This window comes from Thrips palmi, unplaced genomic scaffold (genome assembly GCF_012932325.1).
Source record: "Thrips palmi isolate BJ-2018 unplaced genomic scaffold, TpBJ-2018v1 HiC_scaffold_16, whole genome shotgun sequence".
Lineage (NCBI taxonomy): Eukaryota > Metazoa > Arthropoda > Insecta > Thysanoptera > Thripidae > Thrips > Thrips palmi.
The window spans coordinates 13,724,355-13,735,883 of NW_023144625.1; the positions used below are offsets into that span (position 1 = coordinate 13,724,355).

General features: G+C 44.6%; 2 protein-coding genes across 4 annotated transcripts; one reads left to right on the forward strand and one right to left on the reverse strand.

The window, feature by feature from the left end:
* Positions 1-361: 361 nt before the first annotated feature.
* On the forward strand, positions 362-6,436 carry LOC117642705 (putative tricarboxylate transport protein, mitochondrial). The gene is made up of 6 exons (XM_034381162.1): positions 362-769; positions 3,897-4,113; positions 4,202-4,428; positions 4,508-4,728; positions 4,818-4,891; positions 4,967-6,436. Exons 1-6 carry the CDS (start codon positions 646-648, stop codon positions 5,073-5,075), a joined length of 972 nt encoding a protein of 323 aa, XP_034237053.1. The 5' UTR covers positions 362-645; the 3' UTR covers positions 5,076-6,436.
* Positions 6,437-7,085: 649 nt separating this feature from the next.
* Positions 7,086-11,436, reverse strand: LOC117642704 (histone-lysine N-methyltransferase PR-Set7-like). 3 transcript variants are annotated; one of them, XM_034381160.1, is made up of 7 exons: positions 11,295-11,436; positions 10,955-11,188; positions 10,142-10,462; positions 9,879-10,056; positions 9,542-9,803; positions 9,274-9,464; positions 7,086-9,193 (listed from the first exon to the last, which is right to left on the reverse strand). In XM_034381160.1, exons 2-7 carry the CDS (start codon positions 10,959-10,961, stop codon positions 8,983-8,985), a joined length of 1,170 nt encoding a protein of 389 aa, XP_034237051.1. In that variant the 5' UTR covers positions 10,962-11,188; positions 11,295-11,436; the 3' UTR covers positions 7,086-8,982. The 3 variants fall into 3 exon arrangements, with proteins under 3 accessions (XP_034237051.1, XP_034237052.1, XP_034237049.1); XM_034381161.1 differs by having other exon boundaries at positions 11,288-11,337; XM_034381158.1 differs by having other exon boundaries at positions 10,955-11,324.
* Positions 11,437-11,529: the final 93 nt, after the last annotated feature.

Below are 11,529 nucleotides of genomic sequence, written 5' to 3' on the forward strand. Positions count from 1 at the left end.
AAGAGGGGGTGTGGCTGCGCCTCCATCTTCTCTTAAGCCAGGCTGGCCACACTCAACGATTAAATGTCGCGGAGAGACCCTCCTCTATTTCATGTCTTGGCGCTGCTGGGCGGAGTAAATTGTGTACCGGCCTGGCTTTTCACAGAGGGGCCGCATCTCTCCTTGAGAACAGCGTTGATGAACGTGCTGGCATTGCTTGGCACGCAGGCCGGATCGATGCGGGTGTTGCCGCGCCGCGCGTCGGTGTGACAGCGCTTGCTTGTGTGCGTGTGTGCGTGTGTGTACTTTGCCCTTTCTCCCCCCCCCCCCTCCCTTTCTCTCTCGCGCCTACTCGCTACTTACGCCCCTCGCAGCCCTTCCCTCTTCCCGGGGCCAGCGGCTAGCGGCGTATCGGCGGCCCCGTCGCGTTGTCGGCTCGGCACCCAGCAGACGAGACCGCTCGGTCATTCAGTGCCGTCCACTATTTGTTGGCGCCAGGCGCCCGGACCGGTGCGGTGTGCAGACTGACGCGACTCTTGTTTGGCCTGGGCATTGTCGTCTGCTGAGAGTTTGGATCCGCAAGTCATCGGTTTTCCAGCCCTTTAGTTTGCCGGACGCCGCGGCAAGTGTCTCTCGACCCGATCCGACTCGAAGGAAGGCATCACCATGGATGTGGGAACAGTCACGCGGTTCCGAAACCCCTTCCCGCAAAGACCGTGGATTTCCAAGACTGGAGCGCCCTTGGCAGCCCCTGGAGCCTCCAACAAGGGGCTGAAAGGAGTCATTGCAGGTTAGTTTGGTTTCCTCTTCCAGTCTCATGAGGAAGAATCTTTCGTGTTATGTAATTTTATTTATCTATGAACTCACATTTATTTGAATGTGTTACATCAAATTATTGGTTCTGGCATTATTTTCATTTTTCTACAAGGACCTTAGCCACTTCCGCCTCTGAATTTTTTCCAGAAAATAATTGTATTATTGGTTTATTATTCTTTGTACACCCATTTTCTTACTCAAACTTGAAAGTATTAGAAAATGAGTTACTTACTTATAACAAAAAAATTTCCTTACGCCTCAATCTTTTAATGTTAGCTAACAAAAAATAGCATCTGGAGATCTTATGATCGTTCCCACATGTTACTGCGTACTTTTTGGGGGAAAAAATCAACGTACCCCTTGAACATATTTTTGAAAACCGTACACTTTTCTCTGTCCAAAAAAAACTTCCCATCTGGTACATTATATTTGTTTAAAACAACAGGCTTAGCTGGGGAAAAAATATTTTAATATTTCTATACCGGGCAAATCATCCCAGGCCCCTAAGTTCCTGCTATTTTGTGGCCATGGAAGCCTGTGCTTATCATGACTCGAAACGTCTCCAAACTGGGGCGAACACGTCTGCACGCCGGGCAGGGGCGTCCGCGTACCCGTCCCTTGTTCCGGGTGCCCTGTGTCCCTGTGTTTGCGCGCCAGCTCCAGGAAGGCTCTAACAGACTGCCTGCCCCCATGGCGATGGAGCGACCTTGAGGCCGAGGCTCGCTTGGCGCGGCTACGCGGCTTCGCGGCCGGCGCAGACGCTCCAGTCCGCCGTGTCGCTCATTGAATGTAGAGCGTAGAGGCATGGGCAGGAAGGCCGAGTGGCAATGGGCCAATGGGCGTGCGGCCCAGTGGGGTACGCCAGGTACTCCCTGATAGCGGCCCGATGACGTCACGGCAGTAAGTTACCATCCGTGTCCATCCACCGGCACGCCGCACGCCGCACGCCGGCGAACGTGGACGGGACGGACGGCCACGGCGCCTCGCCTCGTACCGAAACAAGGGTAACGCGAACGCGGAACGTGAGGCGAACTTTGTACAGTGGTAGCGGCACGACGTTTGCTTTCGGTGGGAGAGGAAGGGGAGGGGGAGGGGGCCGCCGGACTTCAAGTTGCCGCGGCGGGTGTGCCGAGACGGCTTTTATTTCGGACACAAAGCCGCCGCGAAGCCGTCAAGGATGCGAAGCGACGCGACGCGCCAAAGGGAAGACGCGCCGGAGCCCGACGGATGACAGTGGTGTGGTGGCAGCAACATGGATTGGCCCGTTCGATTGGGTCTCGGCGGACTCCTCCACCTCCCGGGGCGGGGCCGGCAGGGCACCGTGGGTGGCTCGCCGGGTCGCCGGCGCCGTGTCCAAGCGCCCCCGGTCTCGGGTGTCCCGGTCGCTCAGCACCTCGGTCGATGGGCTCGCTGGGCGAGGGAATGACCCGGGGCGTGCCGGGGCAGGGCGTGCCTCCGCGAGGGGAGTCCTGTGGGTAAATCGGAAAGGCCGAGCCATTCCCCTCTGTCTCCCTTCCACAGCCCTACGGAAAACTCCGTGAGTGCGAGAGAGACAGTGAGGAGTGCATGCACAGGACTCTCGGCCCTGCGCCATGCACTGTAAGGGAAGCTCTTTGCCCCGCGTGGTCCCGCGTGGCCCTGCGTGGCCCTGCGTGGGCCCGGCACGCCCGGCATCGTGTTGTCTCGGTGACGCAACACAAACAGGTTGCGGCAACGGGACGGCGGCAGTGGCGGCAGTGAAAGTGGTGGTCTGGATGGCTGGAAGACGAGTTTGGGGCAGATAGACCACGCGATGCGCCTCGCGGTGCACGCGGGGCGGCGTGGTGTGCACACACTCGGTGTAGTTTCCGCGCGTAGCGACGCGGACGGAGGGATTACCCCGCCGCCGACCGGGAGGTCCCCGACGATGACAGCCCTTGGCGCCGGGTGGAATTTGCCGCTCGCGCTTTTCCTCTGAGCGGGAAACTGTTCCCCGCGCCGTCGTTGCCGGGGAGGCAGGACTGGGAGGACCAGGTGTGCTGCGCTACGCTGCGCGGGGCGGCGGGGCTGCGCGCTGCGCGATCTCCTTGGATCGCCTTGATAGACGACGGGTCATCAGATCGACTAGCCGGCCGGCCTCCCTTATCAGCCATGCCACCACCACGCCTGCGCCACGCCTCCCGCGGCCCCTCCTCGCGGCCCCGCCCCGCCCCGCCCCGCCGCCTGGCACGCCTGGCGTGCCGCGTTTCATTGCCGGTCCTGCGCTGCGGCTGCGCTGCGGCTGCGCTGCGGGCTGCTGCTTAATTTGATGCGACCTTGAACCTGGTTGTCATGCCTGTAGACGTCAGGGACGCGGCAAGGAAGGCAAGGCTGCCGCCGTGCTGGCCGTGCTGCCGTCGGGGCCGCTCGTCTGGCGGCCCCTCCGCCTTCGCCTTGGCGCCTTGCAGGTTCGCCCCGTGAAATTTATGCGGGCCGTGGCCTGCACGCTTAGCACCAGCTCGCGGCGACGCCCCCCTCCCCCTTCCCAAACCACACACACCACACACACTCACGCGCGCGTGCCCCAGGGACTTCCCTCCTTACTACTATTCCACTCGCCTCGCCCGCTTCCGGCGTCACTCTTTGAATTTTATGCTTTTGATTGGGACTCGATTTTGTGGTTCTCTTGCCGTCCTTTCTTTAATCAGTCTCACGATGGCTGGGAGGCGGTGGCACTGCGGTGGCGCGGGGCGGGCGTCACAGCGTAGCTTGGCGTCGCATCGATGGCGTGAGCCCCACGGGAAGGGAGGACTAGAGACGATATGACCCTCACTTATCAGCGTTATGTAAGGTCGGCGGTGGGTCGTGTGTGCCCGTCTTCCATGCCGTCCATGCCGTCCATGCCGAGGCCCGCCGTCTCTTGCTATTTCGATTGTGGGGCCCTTTGACACTCTCAGAAGGAGCTTCCCTTTCACAAATTTGTGGAGAGTTTTCGGTCCAATGCTTTCAGTGGCTTTCAAAAAACTTCATCTATCTTATCTGCTTCTGAAATTCTTCTTCCTCTCCCTGTTTTGTCAAAAAAGAGGGATAATAAACTGAAAACAGTCCCAAAATTAATTCTTGATTGTTTACTTATTTTGCAGGTGGCATAACAGGTGCTTTGGAGATAACTATAACATACCCAACCGAATATGTTAAAACACAGCTTCAACTCGATGAAAAAAGTACAGCAGGTGGAAAGAAGCAGTATACAGGAATTATTGACTGTGTCAAAAAGACAGTGAAATCCAAGGGTGTGTTAGGACTCTACAGGGGTCTTAGTGTTCTAATCTATGGCTCCATTCCAAAATCTGCCGTCCGGTATGTTGTAAACTTCCTTGCTGAGTTAAAAAATGCAGTTTGCAAGGTACCCGATGTGTCTATTCTCACGATCAACATTCTGTTTCAGATTTGGAGCATATGAATCTTTTAAAGGTAGAATGGAAGACAAGCAAACAGGAAAGTTGTCAGCCTCAAACCGCTTCTTTTGCGGTATGGGTGCTGGAGTGTGTGAGGCTATCTTTGCTGTGACCCCAATGGAGACAGTTAAAGTTAAATTCATTAATGATCAACGATCAGCAAATCCTCGTTTTAGAGGATTTTACCATGGTGTGAGCACAATTATTAAAGAGCAAGGTAGGTGGTCGGTGTATCCTCTTAATTGGGCCTTAGAATTATGGATAGTGGGTAAGCTAATGAAGACTTTTATCACCAGGTCTTGGGGGTGTCTACAAAGGTGTAACAGCTACCATAATAAAGCAGGGAAGCAACCAGGCTATCCGTTTCTATGTTGTTGATACTTTGAAAGACTTGTACTGTGGTGGTGATTCATCAGTTCCTGTGCCTAAACTGATCACTGGAGTCTTTGGTGGTATTGCTGGAGCTGCTTCAGTCTTTGGAAACACACCTATTGATGTTGTGAAAACAAGAATGCAGGTAAAAATTGTTATAGCTAACTGTTTCCTTTTCTTGTTCACTTAAAATTTTTTTGAAACTGTCAATTAATTTTTTTTAAAATTTCTCAGGGTTTGGAGGCTCATAAATACAAGAACACAATGGATTGTGCTGTTCAAATTTGGAAGAATGAAGGTTTCAAAGCGTATGTATCCCTTTTTTAACTTTACAAATGAAACACACAATAACAAACTGAATGAATGTTTTTGTCTCCTTTCAGATTCTACAAGGGCACACTTCCTCGCCTTAGCCGTGTCACATTAGATGTTGCCATAACATTCATGATTTACGATTCATTCATGGATTACTTCAACAAAGTATGGCCATAGTAGGCCATAAATGCAATATGCCTGACAAATAGTAGAAAGAAAGGCTTTGCTTTTTGTGATAGTGTTGTAATTAGAAGGAAATATTTTCCTGAAACACTGTAAGTCCTTAGGAAAATGAGCACATGTATGCTGAGTGAAAATTGCGGCCATAGTGTTGAAAATACTTTCTCGATGTATCATGTAAGTATGTTCAGCAAGATGTATTCACGTTCATATTGTGCAAGCTTTATGTTGACTAGGAATGAGCTGCTCTTGGTGAAGGGTACCTTTGTAGAACATACTTACAATCTTTTTTGTCAAACTACATTCCATGATTTGTGTTCTTCATGATTGTATACTTCATTATGATTTATGTTTATAATTTTATCTGCTGACTATTTCAATGCCTCCTAGCATTTTTTGTTGTAAATAATGACCAATTTTATTGTTTTCTTTGTTTTACTGTTTTATTTTTCTAAGCATTCTATTAGAACCAGTCATGATTCGAATAATAATAATACTTTCGGCATAAAAAAAAATCAATGTGAAGTGAAGTGAGACTGATTTAACTGATATTTCAGTTGCATATCCTGTGTGGTTGGTATTACTTTGAGTAGATCATCTCTCAAATTTCTATTTTTGCTAGTGACTGCCATATTAAAATTTTTGTTTCCTAAATGCAAGTAGTTGTGCATTATTGTTCCATGTAAATTATTTACACACACTTGTTTTGTGTGTTGAACAAGAATAGCAATAAGTCTTGGTCTCAAACTGCTGTCGTTGGTTGGTCAATAGGCTCATATATGTTAAGGAATTCTCTGTAATGATTTTATTTTTGGTAATAATTTTAAACCTGTCATGATCTTGTGTGAAACCAGCAATGCTGACTTTTTGTTCTTTAAAGAACTGCCTATCCATTCCATTATGTTAATGGAGAGAGTTGTTATCACTAGGATATTTTTTGTGAGGAGTCTTTTAGCTTTTGATGAGAAAATATGTGATATGTTTTGACGAAACATTCCCAAATTGTTTGGTTGTACTCATTTCAGAATTGTACCACCAACAGGTATTTGAAGCAACTAGTCCCTGTTTTTGTGATGCTCTTCAAATGCATTTAGTTTGCTAAAGCTTTTCAATACAAAATAAATTAGGTTGTGAGAATCCATAATGCCAGGGTCGAAGGATGTAGTATTGTCATATAAGGGCTCTGGCGTCTGTGAGATGTTATACATTAGAAAGCTCTATGCTGTGTTTTTATAGTGTGTTACGTTATTTGAATCTAATGAAATTGTTAACTGAAAATCATTGTGAAGGTAATGCTATCAATTTGTTGATGCTTGTAATTCACTGTACAATTGTAATAAATTGTTTACACTGTTGTATTAATGTCCTTTTCTACAAAACTGGGATAATAGGTGTTGGACAAAGCTTTTGTTTTTGTTTTGGAGAAAAAACAAACTTTATTTTAACTTCTTATGAAAACACATGATAAATGAAAGATGAACAGTGTTACAAGAAGAAGCGGGAAACAAAAGATAGACAGAATAAAACAAACATGCTCATAGACACCTTGACCCATTAGTACCATTGCCTATTAAATGAAGCAGAATCAGGCAAAATATGTAAAAAGGGCAAAGGTTGAAACCTCTTTTGAACTAATTAACAATAGTAGCCATAATGCAAAAACAAACAACATACAGGGCTATACTTGCCAGCAGATTTGAAGAGGGAAAGGAAATTGAGTAATTCAGAGCACACTTATGTGATAGCTCCTCAAGCAAATTATGATCAATTACAACTTAAAATACATAGTAGATTCACATATTTCACTGGGGAGATAGTTCATTCATTCATTGTCCTGGCAAGAATCAGAATAGTCAATTTAGTGAGACACTATCAGACACAAAGACATTATTGAAGAAAAATGGAAGGGGACAAATAATTGGTAAAAAACAAATTTTTGATAATCAAGTCTCATCATCATAAATGATCTCTGAACACTCACAACAGCTAAAACAATGAAAGGAACACAAAGGGCTGGGGCTCACTGTGTGCCACGTGGTGGCGTCTCATCAGTAAGCAGTATGGAACCCTAAATACATTCAAGCGAGGTCGAACCACACAATAGTGGCGTGCTACTAAACTCTTTCAGTTCTTATGAATTGCATATGTCAGAAAATTCTTAAGTCTATCAGATCTCACTTGTGTATTCCAGGATACGGGATACTCTACAAGCTGCTCATGGGATAATGCTAAAACACATTGTAGCTTGTACAAGTAAATGGCAGTGCAGGTAATTAAATTTATACATTAGTCGAGAAATGCTCAAGCATTTCAAATATAATAATGATATATAGAAATAATTTTGTTCTGAAATAATAATAGACAGGCTAAATGATCCCAATACTTTACAAAAAGAATGGATTCCACACATATGAAAGGCACTTACGATTTGAGAGAAAAGGCCATAAGTTTTGTGCTTCTTAAATGAAAACAAAAATAAGCACAGACTTAGAGGCACTACACTAGGTGTACATGTTTATTGAGACAAGGAAAGACCTAAGGTGCAGTTGAATGAAAAAAGTTAAAAAATTCAAGAGATGGTACTAGGTGAATTCAGCTTAGCCAAGTATTTCCATAAGCACATAATACAGCCCAAGAACACACTAGGAGCAGTATTTGCAAGGACTGCTTGTTTATGAAAACATAAAGCTGAACCACATCACATCATAATATTCAGTCCACTTAGCATAAGTGATTGGTTTCTCTGGGAGGGAATTTTATACATCCTTCACTATTTGCCACACACACCATAGATGCCCTGGAATTTGCTTTTAAATAACGTTTGAGACAGCCAAACCCTTTCAAAGCACCGTGGCAAATGAGGGTTTTAAAAGAGCAATTCATCAATTAAAAATTTTACTTAATTTTTCTTAAAAAACCAAGTCTTTACAATTCATATCTTTAAATATTTCATTATTTTAACGTGACTCTTAACAATACAATTAAATACAGATATATTTTTCCTATATTTGCCATGCTTCAAGTATGAAGAAAGCTTCACACATTCAAAACAAAAAAAGTGCATCAAAGCATTTGTACATAAAAATATTTTTGGGCCCTGAATATTGTACAGAAAGGGAACAAATCACTATTCAAGGAGGTACAGCTCTAGAACTATCTAATTCACCTAAAATACTTAAGGTAAAAACTATGCACACTCGATTTTTTTCAGACCTCTGATGGTCTAAGTATATGAGGCCATCAAAGAAACTTAAAATGAAATACTAAATACAATGTTTGTCACGCTGTAAAATCACATCAGACTAACTTAAAATCATATCTAACACTGTCCTGTCAAACTGAAAATGACCAAAAGAGGTTACATAAGATACAAAAATGTGAGGCAGTCTACAACGAAGACTTGTTTCCATTGCTGCTGGGCCTATAAGGTAGTTAAGTTGCATTGGCCTCAGTTGCTAGCTTCAAGCACACAAGCCACAACAGCAATGCAGTTCAAACCAATAACAACTCACAAAATTAATGTAGCAACAACGAAAACAACACATACTAGCTTAAGCCTGTCAAAAAGGCATAAAATAACTATCAAGGGAAAAAAATATATATACAAAATCTTAGGCATGAAGGTGTGATTTTACTGCACAAGCAGATAATAAAGAACTCAGCAATGTGCAAATAATTATGACCATACACAAACATGTTCACAATGAAGTTTTAAAATTTGACTGTAATGGTACAGAAGCTAGCCCCACACCTTACTTAAATGTAAAGTAATGGAAGGGATCACTTTATATTAACGGAATGCTTTGGTTTGATGAAAACCACTATGTCAGAAATCTGAAGCAAGAGTTTAAGAGATTTTAGTTGGGGATAAGGTAACATGTATAAATTAAAAAAAAAAAACTTTTTAGGAAGCAAGCCATGGATGGTACTTCAGTGATTCTTTGCTGCGGTCTCCATAATCATATGTGACTTCTTCTCCAGACTGAATATCTTCTTTGGCTATTAAAATCAAACGAGGTGTATTGTCTATTGTGATGGTTTTGGTCATGAGGTTTCCATTTCGTGAGTGATTCACAAGTCTTCCCAAACGATCAGATTCTGGTGTAGCATCCACACTGAAAACAAATTACTGATAATAAGCTTCATTCACCAGGTACATCAGAAAAAAACTGTCTCTTTGCCAAACAAAACTCACCAGTACTGTAGGTTGCGATATTTGAAATAATACATGTAGCAACCTGTATTTTGGTCTGTGGCATATAATTTCTCTCTATCCCGAGCCTCATCCATCTTGATTAGCTCACCAGCATACTCAACAACAAACTCTCCTTTGGCAAAATGTCTTCTGGCCACAATGCCTCGACCTTTGCCCTCAAAATTGTGAATCTGAGGGGAAAAAATTAGCAATTACAAAAACAAAATCATGAATTTTTCTATGTTATGAAATGAACAAAATAAATCACCTCCAGCCCTTCTTCTTTACACATTAGCACAGCTTCTTCAAGAGTTCTTTGTTTCTCTTCCAACACAGTTTTTTTAGTTTTGCGGACACTACGTCGCACTGGGAAATACTCAGTCAGTTTATGCTGAGATCCATTGGTTGCAGCTGCTACCACAGGTGTTTTGGAGTCAGGGGCAGTAGATGGTTTGGGTTTGGTACAACAATTTACTTTTGGTCCTGCTTGAGATAGGGTTATTTGGTTGGCAGTCTGACTTGTGTTTAGCCTGCATAAAGAAAAATTTGGAATAGTATCTCAAAACAATAATGTCGTCATAAGAAGCCAAAAAAGTGAAACCTACTTTCGACGAGACTTGGTGGTCTTTTTCAATGCTCCATTGATGAGTGACAGTTGAGAAAGAGCATTAGAAGGAGATGTAAGAGAAGGTTCATTGGCATCAAGTACAATCTTATGAGGAGTTGCAGGTCGTATTTCTTCTAGTTTATCGTTTCCTGCGCAGTCCGCGGTGGATGTGTGACCTGCAATTAAGCAGTAAGTTACCAAACCACAGCAGGTTGGTTCAAAAACAAAAACTCAACAAAAAAATATATTTATAAGAATTACTTTGATTTGTTCCCTTGTCAGAAATATCTTCAAGTTTTTCAGGTTGTACTGTAGCAGGTGCCACTTCTTCTAAGACTGGTGCTTCCGTGTCTATCAGAGGCAACGTAACTTGCTCTGAGGGATCCAACACCTCTGCAAGTTTCTCAGTATTGGGGGCAAGTTGGTCATTAGGTTGAGGATGGAAAAACCTTGTGATTGGAGGGCTTGCATGAGACAAATGCCCCTGGAATTCAATGCGTGAATCCTTGCGCTTGGGAGAATCACTAGGTAGATCACTTGGGGTTTGGAGACCCCTTCTACCTCCACGGCCCTTTCTTTTGCCTGAAAATAATGAAGAAAATAAAGAAATGTTAGTAGAGTTATAATCACGCTGAAATGAACAAAACCGTTCACAGGGAGACTCTTGTACAGTCTTAAGGTAAATGGCACTTTAAATATAATTGAATTGACAGCTGTTTAAGATAACATTCATAATAATAACTTTGCATAGTCAAGGTAAGCAGCCCATGATATTAGAAAGATGACCCTTGCCAGAGCAAAAAAAGAAAATGGTTTCAGTTGTAAAATGATAATGACACTGGAGAAAGGCGCCAAACAGCGCCTCATAACCTCGAAATATTTGAACCGCAGACGACAACAACTCCACCCAAGCGACGCGGCCCGAACGCGAAATGCGCCGCAATCTAGGCGGCAGGGAAAGCGATTTCGTACGGCGTCAAGGACGGAACAAAGTGAAGAAGCCAAGTGTAAGGCTGTTTAGTGGTTTCAATTGCAGATCACAAACACATGCCTTGGCGGTCGTCGATATTTTACCTCGCATGACGGCTATCTTGAAAAAAAAAACCCCGTTCGATTGAAGTGGTGCAGTCGGGCGAAGCTGGGTGCTTGTTCCGTTTTCAGTGGAGCAAAAATAACAATTGTGTAGAGAGGATCTCGGCACGCTTGACAAGTCGGAACGCCGTCACCGCCATTGGGGACTTTTGGATGTATCACTCGAATTTATGAGGAGCCAAGACCACAGACGAGGGGACAAAATATTGGATGCCTCTGCAAAGTAAAAATAAGGGCAATCACTTTCACGGTGTTTTTGTGGGACGCCGTAACTACGGCATTCCACGATCTGGACAAGATAAACAAATTCAGCACCACACACATCACACATCCGCCTTCTCCTCACTGTTGTGTTATTGGTTGACATGAAAACAAAAGATGCTGTGACTAAACACCGAGGAAGACGCCTGACGCCCGTCCGGCTTCGCGCGGGCACTGGTTCGAATGCCAGAAATTGTAGATGCTTCATGATGCTTGGGTTTCAATTCATATTCTTTGAAATGAGACTGTTTCGCCGTTTTTGAAGTTTCAAAATTGGTTCGTAAACCAAAGTTTTA

Excerpts from the sequence above, each read along its gene's own strand:
- LOC117642705 (XM_034381162.1), top strand. The coding sequence starts at position 646 with ATGGATGTGGGAACAGTCACGCGGTTCCGAAACCCCTTCCCGCAAAGA. Across the intron at positions 4,114-4,201 it reads ATTCCAAAATCTGCCGTCCG|ATTTGGAGCATATGAATCTT; the intron begins GTATGTTGTAAA and ends ATTCTGTTTCAG. Across the intron at positions 4,729-4,817 it reads TTGTGAAAACAAGAATGCAG|GGTTTGGAGGCTCATAAATA; the intron begins GTAAAAATTGTT and ends AAAATTTCTCAG.
- LOC117642704 (XM_034381160.1), bottom strand. Across the intron at positions 9,804-9,878 it reads ACCACCAAGTCTCGTCGAAA|GCTAAACACAAGTCAGACTG; the intron begins GTAGGTTTCACT and ends TTCTTTATGCAG. Across the intron at positions 9,194-9,273 it reads TATCGCAACCTACAGTACTG|TGTGGATGCTACACCAGAAT; the intron begins GTGAGTTTTGTT and ends ATTTGTTTTCAG.